The 24,821-nt window shown below is 40.9% G+C and overlaps 1 protein-coding gene across 5 annotated transcripts in view; it reads right to left on the bottom strand.

The window, feature by feature from the left end:
- The window catches only part of CTNNA2 (catenin alpha 2), a 1,366,346-nt gene that overhangs the window by 284,735 nt on the left and 1,056,790 nt on the right, over window positions 1–24,821 (bottom strand). For all 5 annotated transcript variants that reach the window (XM_086323685.1, XM_086323687.1, XM_086323688.1 and 2 more), the window contains exon 8: window positions 22,942–23,022. In XM_086323685.1, coding sequence (XP_086179811.1) covers window positions 22,942–23,022 — 81 coding nt within the window. The remainder of the gene's footprint in view (window positions 1–22,941; window positions 23,023–24,821) is intronic.

The raw sequence follows: 24,821 nt of genomic DNA, 5'->3' as shown, positions 1-24,821 counted from the left end.
CAGGGGTTGGTGATGGACAGGGAGGCAAGGTGTGCTGCGGTTCATGGGGTGGCAAAGAGTCGGACATGACTGAGCGACTGAACTGAACTGATAGATTTAACAAACTCTAGTTCAAAATAGGGGGCTTCCCTGATGGCTCAATGGTAAAGAATCTGCCTGTAATGCAGGAGACACAAGAGATGCGGGTTTGATCCCTGGGTTGGGAAGATTCCCTGGAGGAGGAAATGGCAACCTGCTCCAGTATTCTTACCTGAAAAATCCCATGGAAAGAGGATCTTGGCAGCTTGCAATCCATGGGGTTGCAGTGTTGGACATGACTGAGCAACTGAGAACTTGAGCATTTAGCTCAAAATTGTACTGACAAGTCATGGGGACTAGGACAGGGAAGGCTTGGTCAGGGATCACCCTGAAGAACAGCAGTAGGTGTTTGGCTCCTTCTGCTGGCTCCCTGTTTTGCCCCAGTACACATGACTGTACTAAAATACCCATCTCCCTCCACAATAGGCAGGGACAATTGCTTCCATGGGGAGAGAGAGAGTGAAATATTGCCTTAGGATGCCAGGCTGTGCTGGATCATCATGGATCTCCAGGTGGTCTCAGTCCAGCAGCTTTCCTTGGTGATGGTAAAACTGTGAGCAGAACATGGAGCCCATTAGTGCTGGAGGCAATATAAGGAAGTATAGGAGAGGCTGGCGGAATGGAGGGTGTATGCAGAAGGCAGAGTTGCAGTGACAGGGCACGGAGAAAAGTGGCAAAAAGGAGAGCAGGAAAGAACTGGGGGAAACTAGTATTTTATATTAACAGACTTTATTTAATGCTATTTTGTGTCAGGCACTGTTCTAAATGCTTTCAATAATATTTATTTCTCTGAATAGAGCTGGGTACATTTTCTCCATTTTATAGGTGAGGAAACTGAGGCAAATGAATGTTACTTGTCCACATTCACATGGATGATAAGTGGCGGTGGCAGAATTTGAACCCAAGCTGGCCCCAGAGTTCATGCGCTAAACTACTAATATATGTAACCTCTCATATGACTGAACTCCACCAGCTCTGCATACAATATCAAGCAAAAGCAACGTGTATGTGTGTGTGTGTGTGTGTGTGTGTGTGTGTGTGTGTGTGTGTATAATTCTGGAAAAACACATGGTCCAGATTTCTGGATGATGAGTACAGTGCATAAAGAATTCTGAAAGCTTCCTCCAAGATAATAAGAACAAAAAGAAGAAAACCCCAGTAGAGAGGGTGGGAAAACAGACCCAGGAGCAGATGGACACCCCTAGAGGGAATCAGTTGTCCCTCCAGAGGCAGAACTGATGCAGAGTCTTAATGAATTTCCATTCCAGTAGCTGAAAGGAGCCTGATGGACACTCACTAGAGACTCTCTGATTTTCAGGGGTTTAGGAGTCTGTGAAGAAAAAAAAAAATGGAGGACTCATGGGTCAAGATATGTCTACTGCAAAAACCTGTCAATGGGTCATACTTGCCTTTATGTAACTATCTTACAAATTGCTGGTCAAAGTGTTTCAAAACAGTAGATTTTCAGATTCTTAATGAAGACTCGTAGCAATGGAAGTGTGGAAGTGATAGTTCTTCCAGAAAGGATCAAATCTACTTTCCATGCTTTTAGATGATAATTACAGTATGTATGAAAATCTATTAGCCTGGTGATGACACAGGTTATAAGGGATCTGCCTTATCATAGAGACATCTCTGAAAGGTGCAGATGAAGTTTAGGACTATGACAACCTAGCATTCTAGGGTTTGTTTGTTTTTTAATCATTTTTGAGGATTTTAGGATTAAATCATATTCATCCTAAGTACATAGTCCATGAGCATAGGCATATCCAAAACTGAGAGCCCGAGTCCCAAGCAGACAGGGCCAGGGACACCTTGAACTTGGTATCATCCAGCAAGTGCAGGGACTCATAAATACTGCCTTCATTAGCTCATGAGTCCTGTGACTTGTGTCTCTGATGAATAGGGGCACATTCTTCGACCCCTCTAGTAAACAAGCAATGTAATTCCTCTGTAAATTGACTATTAGAATAGTTTAAATGCCCTTGCCTACAAGCTGAAAGACATAGTTAACACTTTTTACATAAGCTAGAAGACCAAAATTTAGCTATCAATCAACTAGGGCAGAAAGGAATGACTTGACAAAATCATTCGTTAAGTCTGACAGGAGTCAAGAACACAAGGCTTTCTTCCAACTGTTTAAATGTATGTGTGACAAGGGAATATTAATGGCCTAAGACAAGACATTTAAAGGTATTAGCTCAGCACTACCAGTCTATTTTACCCAATTAGGGCTATTAATCAATGTAAATAAGTACATTTTCTTCAGCAAACCAAAGGAAAACAGTTGATGTATCATAATTGTTCTTACAGTTCACTTTCATGAGAGGGCAGAGTGATAAAAAGATAGAGTTTAACTCACAAAACTCAAGAAGAAGAATAAACTGTTAAAATGACCAAAATGGTCTGCCTATAGGACGGGCCATAAGGAATGCATGATGCGTACTGGGTCACTTTCAAATAGATATAGCAAAAATATTTTGCACAAACTTTAAAAGTCTGCAACCATTTGATGAATATGAAAGTTTTCTGAAGAAGATGGTTCAAGAAAAAATGGCTCTCCCAGCCAACAAGAATCATAGAACCTCAAACTTGGATGAGACTTTAAAGGTTGTAAGCCCAATTTTAATCTAACCAATGAAAGAACATCTCTGCAAATCTTTTTAATGGATAGACATTCATTCTTTCTCTAATTTCAGTTTTATTGAGACAAAATTGTGTTTGAAATAAAACTGTAAGATATTTAAAGTGTATGTCATGGTGATTTGATATACATATACACTGTGAAAAGATTCCTCCCATCTCGCTAATTAATATATCCATCACCTAGCATACTTCTTTTTTGGTCAGAATTTTAAGTTCTACTGTCTTAGAAAATTTCAGTTTCACGACAATGCTATCAACTCTAGTCATTTTGTTTTACGTGAGACCCTCAGACCTTATTCCGCTCAAAGCTTAAAGTCTATACCCATTTACCAACCTCCCCCCATTCCCTCATTCTTGCTACCACTTTTCTATTCACCATATTTATAAATATGACTTTTTTCTTTAATATTCCACATATAAGTGATATCATGAAGTATTTGTCTTTCTCTGTTTGGCTTATGTCACTTAACATAATGCTCTTAAGGCTTATCCATGTTGTCACAAATGGCAGAATTTCCTTCTTTCTTGTGGCTAAATAATATTACATTATGTGCATGTATTATATATATATATATATATATATATATATATATATGTTTGTGCATATGGTAAGTTGCTTCAGGCATGTCCGACTCTTTGAGACCCTATGAACCATAGCCCGCCAGGCTCCTCTGTCCATGGGATTCTCCAGGCAAGAATACTGGAGAGGGTTGCTGTGTCTTTCTCCAGAGGATCTTCCTGACCCAGGGATCAAACCTGCATCTCTTACATCTCTGGTGTTGGAGTTACCACTAGTGCCACCTGGGAAGCCATATCTATATCTATATCTATATATGTTACATATTCTTTATTTATTCAATATCCATGATGGACACTTAGTTTGTTTGCATGTTTTGACTATTTTCAATAATGTTGCACTGCTGCTGCTGCTGCTGCTAAGTCGCTTCAGTCGTATCCAACTCTATGCGACCCCATAGACGGCAGCCCACCAGGCTCCGCCATCCCCAGGATTCTCCAGGCAAGAACACTGGAGTGGGTTGCCATTTCCTTCTCCAATGCATGAAAGTGAAAAGTGAAAGTGAAGTCGCTCAGTTGTGTCCGACCCTCAGCGACCCCATGGACTGCAGTTTTCCAGGCTCCTCCATCCATGGGATTTTCCAGGCAGGAGTACTGGAGTGGGGTGCCATTGCCTTCTCCAATGTTGCACAGACATAGGCGTTTAATTTGTCTTCGGTTGTGCACTTCAATATCTTTTCTGATCTCACAGAGGAAAAAGTATCCATAAAGAAAAATCTTCACAAAGCCACATTAGTATCAAAGACATTTAAACATTGCACCAAATAAGAGAAATGAGAGTAAATGCATAAAAATAAAATGGGGAAGGCAGTAATGCAATTGGGCTTCCCTGGTAGCTCAGCTGGTAAAGAATCCACCTGCAATGCAGGAGATCCAGGTTGGATTCCTGGGTCAGGAAGATCCCCTGAAGAAGGGATAGGCTACCCACTCCAGTATTCTTGGGCTTCTCTGGTGGCTCAGACAGTAAAGAATCCACCTGCACAGTGGGAGATCTGGGTTCGATCCCTGAGTTGGGAGGTTCCCCTGGAGGAAGGCATGGCAACCCACACCAGTGTTCTTGCCGGGAGAGTCCCCACGGACAGAGAAGCCTGGCGGGCTACAGTCCATGGGATCTCAGAGTTGGACACTACTTAGTGACTAAGCACAGCACAGCACACAGTAATGCAATTAGCTCAAAGGAAGCAGGGAAGTTATTGCAAGAAGTTCAGAGAGAAAAAATATGCTTTATCTCTTTTTATTCTACTCTTTCTCAATAACTGGTGTTCACTCATTTAGTCCTTCTCTGAGAATTGAAGCATTCTAGGTATACGAAGCACTATGTTTGACCAGGGACACGAAGAAAAATAAGACAAACCATCAACTCTCACTCATTGCTAAAATCCCCTCTACTATCTCAATTTCTAGCTACTAATAAAGCTACCGCGATCAACTTGAGCTCATATCTTGAGTGGCCTCATAAATGATGCTTCTCAGAGGCAAGCAGGAGTGCCTCCTGTTCAGTGTGTTGACCTAGGAAACACCATGCTGCTGCTAAGTCACTTCAGTCGTGTCCGACTCTGTGTGACCCCATAGACGGCAGCCCACCAAGCTCCCCCGTCCCTGGGATTCTCCAGGCAAGAACACTGGAGTGGGTTGCCATTTCCTTCTCCAATGCATGGAAGTGAAAAGTGAAAGTGAAGTTGCTCAGTCGTGTCCGACTTAGCGACCCCATGGACTGCAGCCTACCAGGCCCCTCCATCCATGGGGTTTTCCAGGCAAGAGTACTGGAGTGGGGTGCCATTGCCTTCTCCAAGGAAACACCATAAACAAGTCCAGATTTGTTAATTTTCTTAGATTATGTTAGTAGACTTCTTTTTCTCACTTAGAAAGGTCCTCCCAGGACTTCTCCACCTCTCCGTTCAAACAGACATACTTTCAAATATCCAGTTTGTTAGCCCAGAAGATTTGACATTTCAAAAGCATGGAATTTTAGGTAGCATAGGTGAAGGTGAAAAAGATATTTGGAGAATAAACACCTTGGTCAGAACCCTAAACCCACACTAAAAAACAGATTGATTCTTCTGTGTATTCTGAAGGCCTACTCAGTTTCTGACTGCTTATTGCCCTTAATATTAATCCTGTGCATGTTCATTTTTATAGCTTGCAGAGAACTTCCCTAGACATTATTTCATTTGACTTTCTTTATAATGTCACAGTAAGGGTGAAAGATGTAGTTTGCAGGGCCAGCATGATTTTCTTTGTTGCATAAATGAGGAAAGGGATGGTTCACTGGTTACGTATAGAAAATGCCAGAGTCAGGTCTTCCGGTTCCAAGATTAGTGCTATTTTACTTAAGGTCCAAGTGTTTATGAATCTGGCTGTTCAAATTCACAAATCACAATTGGATAAAGATGATCTTTTATTCCATCCTTTACTCCCACACCGAGTCAGCCACTTATCCCCAGCATTGTATCCTCTCAGACACTGTTTACCACAAAAGATCTGTTTAGACACCTGAATATTTCATTCTGAGTACCACTGATTAACTGGCATTGAATGGGCATAAACTGTTTGAATCCAATGTAAGAGAGTCAAAAGTTATGTCAGGATTTCCTTGGTGGTCCAGTGGTTAAGAATTCACCTGACAAGGCAGGGGACAGGGGTTTGATCCCCAGGAAGATCTCACCTGCCACAGGTCAACTAAGCCCGTGTGCCTCATCTACTGAGCCTGCACTTTAGGGCCTGAGAACTGCGACTACTGAAACCCACGTGCCTTAGAGCCTGTAAAAAGAGAAACCACTGCAATTAGGAGACCTTGTCCGCAGCTAGAGAGTGATCCCTACTCATTGCAACTAGAGAAAGCTCATGCACAGCAGTGAAGACCCAGCACAGACAAAACATAAATAAATAGAGTTATATCAGATAAGTTAACTCTAGCAAGGACACTTAGGAAGCTTATGAAATATTTCTCAAAGAAAGATTTGACACTACCACTCGCCCATGTAGCTGCATTGGAGAAAGAAATGGCAACTCAGTCCAATATTCTGTCCTGGGAAATCTCATGGACAGAGGAGCCTCGTGGGCTAGAGTCCACGGGGTCATAGAATGGGACACAACTTAGCAACTAACCAACAACAAACAACAACCCCAACTGCATTGTCAGTTGGGAGAGATAATCATTGACTGAATGGTTTGAGAGCATGTTAGCAGTAGAAGCTTATTTTAAAATGTATGAAGAACTAGATGCAGAGGAGAACGACTCTCTAAAATCATCTTTCTGGTGGAGTCAGTTCTACACACCTGCCACAGTGTGGCAGGATTTGTACCAGACAGAGTCATCTGGCCCCATACTTCCATATTTCTGGCCATTCCACATTATATCACAAGTCTTCTGGGTCTCAGAAGAATCCCCATTGTAAAAATGAGAGACTCTGGAAGGACCCCATTGAAAACTTATCAGTTTGTACTCTGGGTATCAGATAAGTGACGCTTCACTTTAGCAGAATGGGAAACTTGGGGAGATAAGATGCTGCTGGATTAGGGAAGATGGATGATGGGCACTTACTGTTGGTACAGATGTCACTTGTAAATGAACTTCTAAAGCTTATGACTATTTTTGGTCATTAAAGAGCCCATTGCATTTTCTAAAACAGAAACCCTTTCCCCATGCTCCCCAGCTCTATTCCAATTGTAGATAACTGCGTACCTCTGAACTAACCTCTCTGCCCAAAGTTCTGCCACCATATGCTATACTTTTTCATTCCCTGTCTGTAACTATTGCACAGTGGTGCATTTCCAACAGCTGCTGAATTTTTCCTCAAGGGGATTCATTTCATACAGAGGCCTAATGATGACTCCACATTTCTAAGTCTGTGGAAATCCCATAATATGACTGGCGCTATTACTGTTTAGGGAAATGCAGGTGACAGTCAGATTTCAGATCCTTCAGTTTTACAGAAGACCTGGACTCTTACATGGTATTTATTTCATTTCAAGTAGATCCTTACTTCTAGAGCATGGGCTTCTCTACTTTTCCTATAAAAGGCCAGACAGTATGTGATTTAGTTTTTGCAGCCAGTTGGTCTCTGCCGCAACTACTCAACTCTGCCATCATAGAACAAAAACTAACAGTACAACTTATTTTCAAAACAGGCACAAGGGCAGATGTGGGCCACTGATTTGCAGGCACCTGATTTATATAGTTTCATCTGTGGAATTTAAGTCTTACAACCCTATCACCCTGTCCATGTCACTCTGTTGCTTTACTACTTCAAATCCCAGGCTATTTCAAGTTCCTTTCACCCACTCTTTACTTAGAACCTAGCATCTTCAGTATGCAGCAGTTATCTGCATAAGAAGAAAATTGAGAAGACTAGAGATGACCTCAAGAGGCCTCAAGGGTCCAGTCTGACTGCTTTACTTGACCAAGATGATGTTTATTCTCTTTGCCTCACATCCTGTTAGAAAACATAGTTTATCTCAGTGGTACCTAAGCAATTCCTTTTCTAGTAGAAGCTTCAAGGCAGAGAACAAAGAGGAATGGTTAGATGTAAAAGCAGAAGCTGTTGACTTTTCCTAAAACTTCTGTGGACTAGAAGGGTATCTGGTTGGGTTGCCCAGCCTGCTCAATATAGGTGTTCTGACCTAGACTGGACTCCAAGTCCTGATTATTTCCTCCTAATTTGGCAAAAAAATATTGAGAGTCCTTCCACAGACTGGACAAATACACAGAGAATGCACCTAAAGAGCACGAGGCAAGCTTGTTGCTATGGTAATATACAGACACAATGAAAGTCACAAGGGATCTACTTTCACCGGCATCTATTTATTCCGGCATCTATGGATATAGCCTCAGGGCAACACTGATCTAAGCCTTCAGATTTCAAAGGAGGAGCTGTGGGAAATCTGCTCAGTCGGGCATGGTCAGTGCTGCCTTCTTCCTGCCCCTGTGACTCTGAGCCTTCCCTTGCCCACGGTCAGTGCCCGGACCACCCAGCTCGCCGTAACCAGAGGTGCTCTTCAACTTCTCTGTCACCCTCTTCATGTAGCTGCAACTCCGATTGCAGCTATTTAAAAACAGCTTGATCTTCACTGAAATTGAAGGAATCAAATAAAGATATAGAAGTCCTGCCCTTAAGAATTAACAGGATTGATGCACTCCTGAAAAAAAAAAAAAAACTGGTTTGAGAGAAGAGGGGGCTGAGATTGGTTATCCACCAAACTTCTGACAAGCACTTATGGTTGGATCAGATGGAAAATCCCCTCCTGTCACCAAAGTCCTCAGGACAAATGGTTCTTCTCCGATCCTGGAACACTGGGGCAAAAATTCATCCATGTCTTTCTTACTGAATATACCAGGCAAGTTGGCTAGTCTCTCTGTCTGCATTTAATCAGCCATCCCCCACTCCAGCTAAGATAAAAGTCCTTTACTTTTCCCTCTTATGATTAATTAGGAAAGTAATTATCAAAATCTCTTTCATGGTTCAGTGTCTTGCATGGGGCTGGCCACAGATATGGGTGGTTTAAAGAAGAAAAAAAATCAGGGATGTTAAACAGGAAGGCTATTATTTTGATTATTATGAGGATCTCAAGACATTATGAATTGATATTTACCTTATAGCCTTCCCAGTAATGGAATTTTAATAAAAGCTATAAAATAAGTCCAAAGTGTATCAACTTGAACAACTGTAGTCATTAAAAGGACAGGCTTCAGAATTAGCTCACTTGGATTCACTAACTTGCCAGCTTTATATTGGTAAGAAATGTAAGCTCACTGTCAGAATTTCAAAATGCTACTCTGTAAAAATAAAATCTTTTTGATAAGGACAGATTTTAGAATCAAATTATAACACATCAAACAGAGAATGGACACTAGCTAAAGAAATGTCAAACAGTATCTGTGGGTTCAACTTTGCTTTCTTGACCTTCATATACACCCAGGTGTATAGGAGCAATGGATCAGATGGCTACTTCAGCTCTCAATGATAGGATAGCAGCAGCTGCCCAGTTTCTAAGCCTAACCACTTCTAGCACTCAGAGCTACAGAAAGGCAAGCCAAGTGACTGTGAAGCCACAAATTCATGTGTAATGATAGTCACTAATTTGTAGGTTTTTGGAACTCTATTTAAATAGAATTCTTTACTAAAGCTCCCCCCACCTTTACAGCATACAAATTATGTTTTTTAATTTTTAATTTAGATTTATTTATTTGCTTGTCTACAGCAGGTCTTAGTTGCAGCGCATGGAAACTTCTTTGGTCTTCATTGCAACATGCGGGATCCTTTCATTTTGGCATGCAAACTCTTAGATGTGGCATGTGGGATCTAGTTCCTTAAACAAGGATAGAATCTGGGCCACCTGCATTCGGAGCGTGAAGTCTTAGCCACTGAACCATCAGGGAAGTCTTTTACTGAAATTTTTATTTGGGCCTTAAGCTAGACAAAGTAGAAAAAAATTAGTTTTGGAGCACAAACCCAACAATTTGATAATTACAAAATCACTGATCTTAATTCAATTTGCTAGCTACTAAAATTGCCCAGTAATTGTACCAGATGCTGGGTAAAGGGATAATCTCCCATTTCTAAAGCAGAGGCTGCTATTGCAGGGGGTCTTAGGATGCTAAAGGAAGAAATTCTGCCCTGAGAAAAGATCTCTGAGGTCCCTTCTACTTCATGAGTAGAGTTTATGAGTCTATGACCTCCACTGAATCCATCTTTTTTTCTTCCAAGAGAAAAGCTGGTTGAGAAATAAGCCCAGAAGACACTATTGCTTTTCTTTCCTGTCACTCCTTTCCCCCTCCTCCTACCCCCCTTTGATTCTGGGGGTAACTATAAATCTTTATACACATATAATCACCATTCAACTTTTAAAATAATCATTTAAAGAGACTGTATCCTTCTTTCTGAAATTAAAGATGGGTGTGATTTCTCTTCCTCTCATTGGGGGACATTCTTTGTTCAGATGATTAAATTTCTGAGCTGTTTTTCTGTACATGAAGGAAATTTTCCATGCTCCAGTCTGACAAAAATACCTGTTTTGGGTACAGTTTCCTGAAATGTGGCACCATATGTGCATCAGTAAACATTATGTGTAGAGTAAATTAAGCTGAGCCTTATAATTAGGCGGTAAGGAAATTACTGTAGACCTGAAAAAGTAAATCAGCAGTATTAAAATGCTCTCCATTTTCTCTGAAGCACTTCAGAGTGTCATTAAAAAAAACCCAAAAAACGTCATGTCACGGTGATAAACATAGAAAAAAAAATGCATTTGGAGCAAGGCAAACTAAAAGACACCACAATTCAAATAAGTCTTCAGATCTGGAGTCCAGGGTGTCATCTCATCGTAAAATTTAAAAGTCAGCCCTTTTGCCACTAACATAGGAGAAAAAGAAAACCACCTGACTTTGAGACTTTGGGAGGAAACTTTCTCATACAGCAGGTGCAGTAAAGACATTAAGAGCTAGAAGCTCTGGAGCAGAGCCAAGACTAAGGAGAGTCACCCATTATAAACAAAATAGCAACACTGTAAATAAAAACAAGATCAGTATTGCTAGTTTTCTCTTTTGCTTCAGGTTTCAGTAAAGCTCAGCACTGCCCTATTACTGATCCTGTGTTAATTTACAATGTTGGTAAGTTACTCATCATGAATTTTTTTGCATTAATTTCGATTTTCTAAAATACTGCATAAAAATATTATTTATCTTGATTACTTAGTTTTTTGGTTCTTCCTGAAATTATGTGCTGTAGGCCACTACTGCCTCATTCCTCTCCCCCTCCTCCTGGCCCTGCCCCAGAAAGCACAGATCTTGCCAAGCCCTTCAACACAGCACAGTGAACAATCAGACCATCCATTTCTAATCCTGGCCTATGGGAAGAAGAGGCTCAAGTATGTATTCTCCCTCCCTCAAAACAGGTATTGTATCTATGAAGTGCTGATGACTAAAAGATGCCAAATGGAGACAGGTTGCAGGGCTTCACGAATCTTCACGCAAATCTTCCAAAGAATGATGGTGAGACATAAAAGTTTCCCCCACCAGAAATAAAAGCAGTGGAATTCAAACTTGCCAGAATATCACAATTATCTGGAAAGCTTATTGCAATATAGCATTTAACTTGCCACTGCTACATGAACTTAGAATCTCAAGATGAAGCCATATACGGGTTTCTCTCACTATCCGAATGTACAGATGCTCATGAAACCTTTTGCAAGATGACATGCTGTAGAATGAAGAAGCAATCACCTTATGAGGTATCTTACTAGTGGATGCCCAAAACACATCAGGATAAAAGCACAAATGCTCACAAACACAGTTTAAAACTTTGGTGGCTGGATGCTGAGATGTTGAGTGTAGTTTCCAGGGAAGGAGCTTGGTGGCGCTACTCTTGCCGCTTCCAGCGCCCACTGCCTGTGTAAGAGTTGGCTGTAAAATGCTGGACAGATCTTTACATTCACCTTTCTTTGTAAGAGCAAAAATCCTCCAAATTCCTTTCAGCTAGCAAAAACAGAAACCAATGTAGGTTTTTCATAAAAGGCATAAACAGACTTTTGAAAAACAGGAGATACCTGGTATCTGCATTTTGGTAGGTTCTTAAGCTCAACTTTTCTAAAGTCAGCCCAGCAATAGGAAACATCTGGGTTAAAGCATAGAAACTCTCTCTTAAAATGGAGAAAGCTATTATCACAGTAAAAATGGACTTGTTAAGTTAACAAATCTTGCTCTTCAAACAAAAGAACCAAAGACATGAGAGTTTAGAACAGAGGAAAGTTGATGATTGGGATACTTCTAGGCTGGCTGGATACAGATTCTCCATCCTTTCATCACTTGTGTGGTGGCAACTTACTTTACTTTGGGCACTAAGATATGCCTTGAGGAAACAAAGAACATTAGGTCATGGGCATAGGCAAAAATAAACAAACAACTTAAATCTACAGCAAAAAGTGTCATAATAAGGGTATTTAAAATGCTTTAGGAGCCTACTGGATAAACCCTGTTTATAAGAATTGAATAAAGTTGTGATGATCAGGTGACATTTAAGCTAAGCCTTGTAGGAAAAATTGCAAATTTTCCTAAAAGGAAAAAAAGAAAAAAGAGGGAGGGAGGGCATTTGGAAAAATTGTGAGTTTTCATGGAAAAAGAAGATAAATGAAGGAAAGGGGCATTCTAAGCAGAAGTAACATCAAGTGCAAAGCAATGAAGATGTGGGAAGACTGGTCTAAAAGACTGCTGGAGCTACACTGAACTGAAGGCAGGGAGCCTGGGGTCAAGTCACTGATTGTGAGGCTGTGATGATCGTTTTTTGAAAAGCAACTAAGCAGTGCCAATGGTAATGGAGAAGGAGTGCACTCAAAACACAGTTAGTGGGGATCTAGGGAAAGATAATGGAAGAAATTACACAAGGCAAGAACTTTCTTGAAAAGCTGATTATAGTGGGGAGCACACAGGTATATAGGGTGGAGGAAGGGTAAGGATTTAATTTTAACATACTCTGGAAATTTCATTCAGAAAAGAAGGAAGACGAAGATTGGTTAAGAACATACAAAGTAAATGGATGAATATTACAACCAACATCACCTTCATGAAATTGAGCAGGACCCTGTTGGGGCTCTTGGGCTCAGAAGTCTTTCTGTGTCCTGTTTCCTGTTTAGGCTTCAGCCTCTAAGACTTTCCTTGAGTTCCAGTGGCAAGTTCAGTTCAGTTCAGTTCATTTCAGTCACTCAGTTGTGTCCAACTCTTTGCGACCCCATGGGCTGCAGCACTTCAGGCCTCCCTGTCCATCACCAACTCCCAGAGCCTACTCAAACTCATGTCCATAGAGTCAGTGATGCCATCCAACCATCTCATCCTCTGTTGTCCCCTTCTCTTCCTGCCTTCAATCTTGCCCAGCATGGGGGTCTTTTCCAATGAGCTAGTTCTTTGCATCAGGTGGCCAAAATATTGGAGTTTCAGCTTCAGCATCAGTCCTTCCAAAGAACACCCAGGACTGATCTCCTTTAGGATGGACTGGTTGGATCTTCTTGCAGTCCAAGGGACTCTCAAGAGTCTTCTCCAACACCACAGTTCAAAAGCATAAATTCTTCGGTGCTCAGCTTTCTTTATGGTCCAACTCTCACATCCATACATGACCAATGGAAAAACCATAGCTTTGACTAGATGGACCTTTGTTGGCAAAGTAATGCCTGCTTTTTAATATGCTGTCTAGGTTGGTCATAGCTGTTCTTCCAAGGAGCAAACGTCTTTTAATTTCATGGCTGCAGTTACCATCTGCAGTGATTTTGGAGCCCCCAAAAATAAAAAGTTTGTCACTGTTTCCATTGTTTCCCCATCTATTTGCCATGAAGTGATGGAACTGGATGCTATAACCTTGGTTTTCTCAATGTTGAGTTGTTTTTTTTTTTTTTTACACTTTACATAATTGTATTATTTTTGCCAAATATCAAAATGAATCCGCCACAGGTATACATGTGCTGATGTATAGAACAGTCTTATGGACTCAATGTTGAATTTTAAGCCAACTTTTCCACTCTCCTTTTTCACTTTCATCAAGAGGCTCTTTAGTTCTTTGCTTTCTGCCATAAGGGTGGTGTCATCTGCATATCTGAGGTTATTGATATTTCTCCCGGCAATCGTGATTTCAGCTTGTGCCTCATCAAGCCCAGCATTTCTCATGATGTACTCTGCATGTAAGTTAAATAAGCAGGGTGACTGTATACAGCCTTAACCTACTCCTTTCCTGATTTGAAACCAGTCTGTTGTCCCATATCCAGTTCTAACTGTTGCTTCTTGACCTGCATACAGATTTCCCAGAAGGCAGGTCAGGTGGTCTGGTATTCCCGTCTCTTTCAGAATTTTCCAGTTTGTTGTGATCCACACAGTCAAAGGCTTTGGGGTAGTCAATATAGCAGAAGTAGATGTTTTTCTGGAACTCTCTTGTTTTTTTCATCGAAAAAGCAAGAGAGTTTTTTTTTTTTTGGATGGCAAGTTCAAACTGCTGCTAATAAGAGAAGGGATGAGAATGCAAACAAGGAAGGAACAATCAACAAACAATAGTGTAGCCTTGGGGCAGGATCCTGGTTCCACCTCAAGGGATATACAACAATATCTTTGAGCTCTTCTGCAGAAGTAAGTGAAAGTGGAGTTGCTCAGTCGTGTCCCTGACTCTTTGCGACCCCATGGACTGTAGCCTATTAGGGTCCTCTGTCCATGGGATTCTCCAGGCAAGAATACTGGAGTGGGTTGCCATTTCCTTCTCCAGGGGATCTTCCCAACCCAGGGATCGAACCCTGGTCTCCTGCATTGCAGGCGGGCGCTTTGTCATCTGAGCCACCAGGGAAGCCCCTTAGTAAATAGAAGATGTTATTAACTACTTGATGAGCATTCTTCATTCCAGAGAGAAGGCCACAATTTGATAACCTTGAGAACCACAGAAGCTCATCAGGAGACCATCTGAGGCCAAATTAAAGAAATGCAGGCCCTGCACACACCTTGATCCTTATCAGCAGCCCTGACCTTGAACTATTGCTATAAAGTGAAAGTGAAAGTGAAGTTGCTCAGTCGTGTCTGACTCTTTGCGACCCCATGGACTGTAGCATACCACACTCCTCCGTCCATGGGATTTTCCAGGCAAGAGTACTGGAGTGGGTTGCCATTTCCTTCTCCAGAGGATCTTCCTGATCCAGGGATCGAACCCAGGTCTCCCACACTGTAGGCAGACACTTTACCATCTGAGGAAACTCCTCCCCAAATACCACAGGTTGGGACACAGTATTTTGAGGGCAGGAGCTCGCTGTGTCCCCCTTTGCCTGACAAAGGAATAAAGCTATTTTTTTCTACTTCACTCAAAGCTCTATCTCCAAGACTTATTCAGCACCAGTGCACACAGGCTGAGTTTTCAGCATCATTCATCACAATTTCCTGCCCAGGCAAAGAGGAATGGTGAATTCCCTCAAACATCCTCTGTGATATCCCCGGAAGCCAGGAAGGTACAAAGTGCTTAGATCCTACAGTAAACCAGGGCTTCCACCACTTTCCAAATCTCAAATTCATCCAGCCCCCTTGGGAAATAGGAAGATTTAAAAAAAAAAAAATCCGCTGTCCTGATGGAAATTTCCCCTGAGAAAAGGATGCCAGGAGCCATTTCAAGTAATAAAAGGTGACCTCAGCAAGGAGAGGTCAAATGGAACAAGATATATTTGACCAAAAGCTGGCTGCAAAGATCCACTAAATACATTGTCAGAATCAAGGCGATTAGCTGCTATCATCAGCTCCCCAAAAAGCTCAATTCAGGCCATAGTGGCAAACTCCTGCAGAACACATTTGAAAATTATCTCCCTTTTAGTGTCTGTTTTGGATAGAAAACTTCAGCCTAAACGTAGCCTCCAACAATATATATGGACCAACCTCACTCACTCAGGTTTTGTGTTCTGAAATGTTTTGGTAAGCTTAAAGGACATTCTTAAAAAAAAGAGAGAGAGAGAGAGAGAGAAAAGAAAAGAAAAATCCTTATTTGACCCACCATTTTTGAAAATTTTCCAAATTTCCCTGCTTAGGTATTTCATCCTGGAAAATATGATAGAACTTTTTTTATAATCCTATAGTGGATCTTCCAGTGTCAGGATTAAGATTCTGCCTAGGAGATTTCCTGGTGGTCCAGTGGTAAAGAATTCACCTGCTAGTATAGGGGACATGGGTTTGATCTCTGATTGGGGAAGATACCACATACTGCAGGCAACTAAGCCTGTGTACCACAACTATGGAACCCATAAGCCATAACTACTGAAGCCCGTGCACCCCAGAGCCCGTGCTCCCCAACAAGAGAAGCCACTGCAATGAGAAGCCCATGCTTTGCAACTAGAAAAAAATTGAACAGTGACAAAGACCCAATGGAGCCAAAAACAAATTTAAAAAAATAATAATTAAAAATAAAATTCAGCTTAAAATTTTTTTTTTTTTTTTTTTTTTGGCCTGGCACTCTTATTGCCTAGAACAACAACAGTGTCCAAAATAAAACCAAAAGCACACATTCTCTTGAATGTTTTGAGACTCAGGCAATGCTATGTATCCTTCTCCATCCAACTTTTCCTTGACTTCTGGGGCATGAAGAAATCAGCAGAAGCGAATAAATCAGTAGTTGAAGCTTCCACTTAATTGAGCAGTTTCCTATTCATACATGTGTTACAGATTCCTCTGCACAGTGCGTTATTTGATTAATCAATATTGATCAAGCTATTGGACTCTTCCTGTGATCTGGACTCACTGGTGAGAAAGAGGTCAAGCTTGGCATCCTCCCCAAGACTGTATTCATGTGTGACCCATCAACCACATGCTGGCTCACAGGAGTCAATTAATCCATGATTTGAACAGTGTCTTTATAAGGGAAGAGATTGCCGATAGTGATATTTTAAGAACTATTTACAACAGATAAAATCATGTACCTTGAACCTGGCCTAATGAGTGTTTCCCAGGAGACAAAAAAGTACATAGTGGCCTGACATTCAGGGCTGCTGTAATGGGATTTTCCTAAATTAGAGAGAGCTTGAGTATACAACCTGTGATCAAAGGGCTTGTCCAGAGACAGCCTTTCAGAGTGCTCATGCCCTCCCCTTCCTCTGCCCTTCTCCTTCTGGTCTCTTTGATTCTGATTTTGGTGTTTCTGATGCCATTTGTGTTCAGCTGTCCCAGAATTGCTTATGTTCTGTATTTCAAACACCAATTGCTGTATGATCATTTTCTGGTCTCTACATGTTTACAGAAGCAAGGCAATCTGACCAGGATTATTAGCTCTGACATAGGTTTTCAGTGTGAAGAACACAAACCTCAAGGTTTGGAGGAAATCAATATTTTGTTTCATAATTTTTAAATTGTAGCCATATAGATAGCCTCAAATCCTTATGAGGAAAAGCAGCTTCAAGTCTGGAAATAAATGATTTCAAAATGTTTTCTTACAATGAATCTAAAAATAATTGGCCCCATCATGAACAGATGTGAGAAAAAGAATTGAATGCCTTAAAATTCCTTTTTTCTGTAAATGTTTTGGAACATCTATAATTCATGCTTTGAGAAGCCAGCTACCTAAACATAATAGCAGTTTTTAAAAAGATCCAGTGAACCATAACAGCTGGAGACCTGAGAGATGATATCCTATCACAAACTAGAACCCTATTCTCAACATGCACTGCAGATGTTTTTTCTGTCTGAATTACATATATGTCACCCAACCCTGGTGGCTCAGACAGTAAAGAATCTGCCTGCAATGCAGGGGACCTGGGTTCAATCCCTGGGTCAGGAAGATCCCCTGGAGAAGGGAATGACTACCCACTCCAGTATTCTTGCCTAGAGAATTCCATGGATAGAGGAGCCTGGCAGGGGCGTTCACAGGGTCACAGCGGCTGAGCGACTAACACTTTCATTATTTCTTCAGCCATTCCCAACCCCACAATAGTAAAGGTGCTGTTGAAAACCACAAAGCATCTCTACATATTTTGTGAACCGTCTTTGTTCCCCACTGCCTCCCCCAGAGGAGAATAGCATATGGGGGACCCAACTGCATCTGCTAGTTCTTTGGATTGCTAGGATGGAGAAGGGCTAAGAGCCAAGACCCCATAGCTAGACTGCCTGGACAGGGACCTCCAGGCATCCCCACTTGGTGTCACCCTGGGTTCATTACCTGGTTTCATGTCCTCATCTGTAAACAGCCTATTCTATCTCATAGAGCTGAATGAGGATTACATGCAGTCCATTTATAGAAAGAACTTCAAACAGTGCCTGGCACAATGTAAAGACTCCATACATGTCAGCTATAATTTAGTTTACATTTTCATGGACAGTGATTTTACAAACTTGGGCTGATGACAGCCCACCTTTAGCCACAGTTTTTACGTAAGGAACTGGGTCACAAAAGGGAGAGCTGAGGAGTCTTTAGCTGTAATTATTTCTTATTAATCTAGTGAGCTTTTTCTGAAGTCCTATCTGGAGGCAGGGTGTTGATAAATCGACCTTTAACAAACCATCCAGTGACAAGTTTTGCTCATTTGTTTTTAATCCTTTGTTGTATAATCCATTCTATTAAGTTTGCATTCCAGTGTAAAAGCATTCTATGCATGTTTTGATTGTGACAGCAAAACTGACACTTTTCTCAAGTTGACACTGCATCTCATTGCTGGAATTATTGTGATGACTATTAAGGGTGATGGAATAAGAATTAGGCCATTGATTGGTTTGAGGAATAAGAGAGAGCTGCTAAGTTTAGCAACACACTAACATGTTATGATTACTATTTATTAGCTTCTCATAGGAAAACATTTGAGTCCTGATTTGTTTATCAACTTAGGGGGAGAGAAAGACTAACACAAGGACCACAGTAACAATCAGGATAAACCAACATCACTATAAGCATAAGGAAAACCAAGAGGCCATGCCTAGAATAGTTCACAGGTGGCATATAGAAGGGGGGCATGAGGAGCAGCTGGCAGACACCAACTGGGCCCTCTCTATGGGATAAATAGACCATGTGGGCTACTAGGTACTCAAGCAGGGACTCAGCCAAAAGCTTTTGTTTTTACAATGGGCTGATTCCAGAAACACAGCAGTGACAATAGCTCAGACATGGGGCATACTGTGCCCACAGCTCTAAAATTAAAACATAATGCTTAAAGCTGGCAGTTATATTCCCCTAAATCCATTTTTAACTCCAAACAAAATACTCCTAAAAGGATTCTGTTCTACCACTGCCCACTCTCTTGGGGTTAATTGGCAACATGGATCTATGCCAATCAGTTAAAATAATGCCCCTGGGTTCCTGCAACCTTTCTCACAATTTACGACTCTCCAGTTCCCAGGGACATACTGCCTGGGAAAAAAAAAAAAAAAAAAAAAGGAGCTCTACTTACTAGAAAATTCTACCTAAAACAGAAATCCTTTTTATTCAATTACTTGATTTTTTTTTCACATGTCTACAAATTTAAGTCCACTTTCTTTCATTAGGCAAGTCCAAGATAATGATCATAATCGACTTTATTTCTTTTTAATTTGGTGACTAGAACTTTGCAAGCCCAGGGTCACCTTCTGAAGAACACTGCCCAACCTTGGGGCTATGAGGAAAAGAGAGGAGGCCCAAAGGGTGGGAACTTATGAAAGTGATCAGAAATATTTTTCTTTGATTTCAGCCTGTGATTTTATTTCTCTAAATATTGTATAAAGGAATATAGGTTTACAGGTAACTAGAGTTGGATCGCTGAGGGTTTTCACTTAGAATTTTTTCTAACAAAGGCCTGTCCATAATTAAAGGAACAGAAAATGTTTCAGTTTTCATCTGAACCACTAGCATTCATTGTGTGTGTATTTAGTTGCTCAGTCATGGTTAACTCTTTGCAACCCTATGGACTATAGCCCACCAGGATCTGTCCATGGAATTCTCTAGTTAAGAATATCGAAGGGGTTGCCATTCCCTTCTCCAGGGGATCCTCCTGTCCCAGGGATGGAACCCTTGTCACCTGCATTGCAGGCAGATTTTTTTTTTCCTGTTTGAGCCACCAGGGGGGCCCTGGGCCATCACATACCAGAGACTCAGATCAAATTTTGTTAATCCAATTAACTAGCTGCTACTGCTAAGTCACTTCAGTCGTGTCTGACTCTGTGCGACCCCATAGACAGCAGCCCACCAGGCTCCCCTGTCCCTGGGATTCTCCAGGCAAGAACACTGGAGTGGGTTGCCATTTCCTTCTCCAATGCATGAAAGTGAAAAGTGAAAGTGAAGTTGCTCAGTCGTGTCCGACCCTCAGCGACCCCATGGACTGCAGTTTTCCAGGCTCCTCCATCCATGGGATTTTCCAGGCAGGAGTACTGGAGTGGGGTGCCATTGCCTTCTCCGAATTAACTAGCTACCCACATCTACCCACATCTAAATTGAACATCTACCTGAGCCAAGCTAATCAGATTCCTTGCATATTCTATCTGCAGAAATGCTAGGTAGCTTCTGTTCAGCTCAGGCAAGGTTTTGTACCAGTACAGGTGTGCATGGAGAAACAGAAGAGATGGGGAAAAGAGATTAAAATATTCCAACATATGGATTGGGATAGAACTGACAGATGGAGACCATCTTAGTTCTATAAAGGCATATTGGGGAAGAGAAGGCTGTTTGAGTCAAATTCAGGGATGTGGTATTAAATTATGCCATAACTGTTGGATCTGATTATCGTAAAACAGCTCTCTCTCACCCTTAGTCCTCTCAATCTCTAGGAAAGGTGAGCAGAAAAAAAAATGTTATACATGGAATGATTTGAGGGCATGACATATTCCTTCCAATGCCACCATAAAGGAAGCTCTTCAAAGATCTTGTCACCAAAGCATTTACAATTCCTGTACCATGAAGTCCATCTTCAAATTTCACTGCTGTCCAAAGCTAAAAAGAGTCAACACTTTTCTGAGAATTGTAGCATCAAGGTAAAAACTACTGTCCATTCCTTCCTAGTAAGACAAAAAAAATTCTTGTGACAGGCCATGAGTGAAGAGAACTTAAGTGTTGGTTCCAGAATGTAAAAGAATTGTCCCTATTAAGACCTAGAGAGGGAGGTAAGAAGACTCATTTCATGAACTTTGCCTGGTCGACAACCTGTATGCCTATGTGCTAAGTTGCTTCAGCTGTGTCCAACTCTTTGTGACACTATGGACTATAGCCCCCCAGACTCCTTTGTCAAAAATGCTGGCAAAATACAGGCAAGAATTCTGGAGTGGGTTGCCATGCCCTCCTCCAGGAGATCATCCGAACCCAGGGATCAAACCCACATCTCTTACATCTCCTACACTGGCAGGTAGGTTCTTTATCACTAGCACCACCTGGGAAGCCTGGTTGACAATCCAGCCAAAGGCAAACCCTAGAGAAGCCTGTTCCCTTCCCATCACTTTTAAAACCTGTGAGTATCAGGCATTAGGACTTCTGGCAGAGGAAATAAATGGACTCATTCAAAGAGTTTATAGACCTAGTTTGGCTTCTTATTTTACAGGTAAGAGGAGACCAAGAGATGGAGGATCCACAGTCACAAGGTCAGTTTAGTGGCAACGCTAGAAGTAAAACCCTGAGCTCCAGACACCTGACTCACTGTTGTCTACCATCTCCAATCCCAATTCTTTCTACCAATATCATTTCCTATCAGATGGGGACTTTGTATGGAAAGATAGTCTAAGAAGGCAAGGAGAAGCAGACCTGGTCATACTCTCTCTTAAAATTACCTACTAATGCGTAAGAAGACAATGTTTTATTCTCCCTTATTTCAAGATAAAATAAAAAGAAAACACTTTCCTCTAAAGGTTTATTGGGCTTCCCTGGTGGCTCAGATGGTAAAGAATCAACCTGCAATGCAGGAGACCAGGATTCAATCCCTGGGTCAGGAAAGATCCCCTGGAGAAGGAAAGGGTTACCTACTCCAGTATTCTTGCCTAGAGAATTCCATGGACAGAGGTGCCTGGTGGGCTACAGTCCATTGGGGTTACAAAGAGTCTGAGAGACTAATACTTTCACTTTCAAAGAGCTTAATTAGCTTATTAACTAATTGTGATACCTTCTAGAGAACACCAGATCAGTGTGTCTGTACTTTCTGGTGATAACCTGAAAATAGCCCAGAGAAGCTCCACAGCAGTGATTTGAAGCAGTGTCTTCCTTTCCTTCAAACCATTTTTTAAGATGCTCCTTGGCCATTTTTGCCCAGAAAGTTTGCTAATCTCTTACTTGACATGCTTCAGGGATGAGTATTATTGATAGATGATGCAGCCCTGACAGTTCAGCTTTCACAGATACAGAAAGTAAAGCAGGTGTTGCCTCAGAGCAGAGGTTGGTCCCAGATGACCAACACTTAATGAACGAGATGGATATATGTAGAAGCTATCAGCAAGAGATAAGGCCTCTGAGGCAGAAATCACGGAGTTCCTTAATGGATGGTACCATTTCTTCCAGGAAAAGAACACTACAGAAGACAGTGGAGCTCACCATAGCAACACAGAAAATAAGATGTACTAGAAACGGGTACTTGTGTTCATGCAGCATTTTCAAAATGAAAAGGGACCCTGACTAGATTCCTTCCCCCTCCCCTAACATGGACCCTTCAGGCTAATGATGCCCTTAGCCATTTAAATCATCCAGCTACCTTTCCTTGCTTGGTTTCCCTGCTTCCCAAACAACCATCTGATAAGCAAATTTTCCCCTAGATTTATGTCCCCAAGGAAATACACTGGGTCAGAGACCTTAATTAGCCCATCAGATTAAGAGTTGTGTTTCACATTAACCATTGGCACTCTTGTTTATTCATTGATTGCCTTGGGAGTTTTAGTAAGAACTAGCAGAAATTAGAGACTGGTTCTTCACATCCCTAGGTCTGAAAAGCTGAAGACTGTATGTAAAGGGCAGAAATTTTACCACCTAGGAAGATTGTGTCTGGTCAGTGTGAGGGTTTCCCCTCGTTGTCTGCCACTCCTGACTTAGGGGTTGTTTTCATCACCACCACTATTGCACTTGTTATATCTGTTTGCTCAGCAGACTGATTTGTTGATGAAAAGCTTCTGTGTATATGTAGATATTATAAAGAACAGCAAGCTAAGTATTAGGTCTGAAAAAGGACATTCTTAGACACCACCACTAAGTATTAATACCAGGCACTTATAAAGCAAAACAGTACCTGTCTCCTTAGATCTCTTGTTTTCTTGGTCATCTTATCAATTGCAATGTTTAGAGGATCTCCTTTTTCTTTTCTTCCAGTCTATTAAGAAAAAAAAAAATTCAGATTTAGAAAAATTCAATGTTAGTGACATTAAAGGTTAAAAAAAATTAAGAAACACACTTGAGTTGTAGAGTTCAAGCCATTAAAAAAAAAAAAAAGGAGTCTTTTCAATACCCAGTTAATATAACTTGATCTCTAAAGTTAATCTCTCTGAAATAAAGATTAAAAGTTGATGAAAATCAATACATTCTCAAGATGGTTACACATATGTCTGTTCAACTCCATGCAGATTTATGTTTTATTCCTTTCTCCAGACATTCAACAATTAAGTAGATACAAGGATGTTTTTGTTATTACCTTCAAATACAAGTGAGTTTTTTTCCTTTATATATTTCTTCTGAATAGAAAACTATTGAGATAATAAAACAAAACTAGAAAAAGAATAATCAGAATTTTATACTAATGTATCATAAGTCTTTTTGTAATTTCTGTATCAAAATAAAAAGAGGTGCTTTAGTAGAAAACATAGTGTTTTAATCTCTGTTCTGCCATGCACTGGAATGCTAAACATGATAAGAAGGAACCCACAGCTTGAGGCCAGAGGGAAAATTCCCCTTATGACTATAACAAGCAGAGGCAAAAGCAAAAGATAATAGTAATGGTATTTGATAAATTGTTCACAGGAAGTTTGGAAGTTTAACTAGTTTCTATTCTTTCCACTCCCTTGGGTTTTTTTTTTTTTTTTTTTTTTTCCGAATTTTTATTTCTGTAGTAACACAAACCAAACCAAACAGAACCTCCATTATCTTTAAAAAAAAAACAAACACAGCAGCAACAACATTCCCATGGATAAAAAGCTAGGAAACCAGAAGGGAAAGAGACACGTGTACCCCAATGTTCATCACAGCACTGTTTGTAATAGCCAGGACATGGAAGCAACCTAGATGCCCATCAGCAGATGAATGGATAAGAAAGCTGTGGTACATATACACAATGGAGTATTACTCAGCCATTAAAAAGAATACATTTGAATCAGTTCTAATGAGGTGGATGAAACTGGAGCCTATTATACAGAGTGAAGTAAGCCAGAAGGAAAAACACCAATACAGTATACTAACGCATATATATGGAATTTAGAAAGATGGTAACAATAACCCTGTGTACGAGACAGCAAAAGAGACAGTGATATATAGAACAGTCTTATGGACTCTGTGGGAGAGGGAGAGGGTGGGAAGATTTGGGAGAATGGCATTGAAACATGTAAAATATCATGTATGAAACGAGATGCCAGTCCAGGCTCGATGCACAATACTGGATGCTTGGGGCTAGTGCACTGGGACGACCCAGAGGGATGGTATGGGGAGGGAGGAGGGAGGAGGGTTCAGGATGGGCAACACATGTATACCTGTGGTGGATTCATTTTGATATTTGGCAAAACTAATACAATTATGTAAAGTTTAAAAATTAAATCAAAGTAAAAAAAAAAAAAAAAAGCTCTGTATAACTTTATGGATGGCATTATCTTCCTTTGAAGAGAAAATAGTCCCCCAAATCTTTGTCAAATCTATTAAATTATCTAAACATTAGTCAAACACCTTAAAAATTTATTTATGTTCCCAGTGGTAGGCCAATTCCTATTTATAGTTTCTGTAAAACCATGCAGGTCTCTGCAGCAACTTATGTATATGATGAAATGAGATCCCAGGTCATAAATTGTGCCTCACAGGATATGTTTTGAGGATCTACAGAAAATATCATCTGACAGATTTCTAGATGTTCTCTTTCATTGGCAAAATCCTGGATGTGCAAGGCTGAAACATACACATCCGATTCACATA

This window comes from Bos grunniens, chromosome 11 (assembly GCF_055505025.1).
Source record: "Bos grunniens cultivar Pamir isolate PY7600 chromosome 11, Bosgru_T2T1.0, whole genome shotgun sequence".
In the NCBI taxonomy this organism is placed as follows: domain Eukaryota; kingdom Metazoa; phylum Chordata; class Mammalia; order Artiodactyla; family Bovidae; genus Bos; species Bos grunniens.
This window is presented reverse-complemented; position numbering and strand designations above follow the sequence as displayed.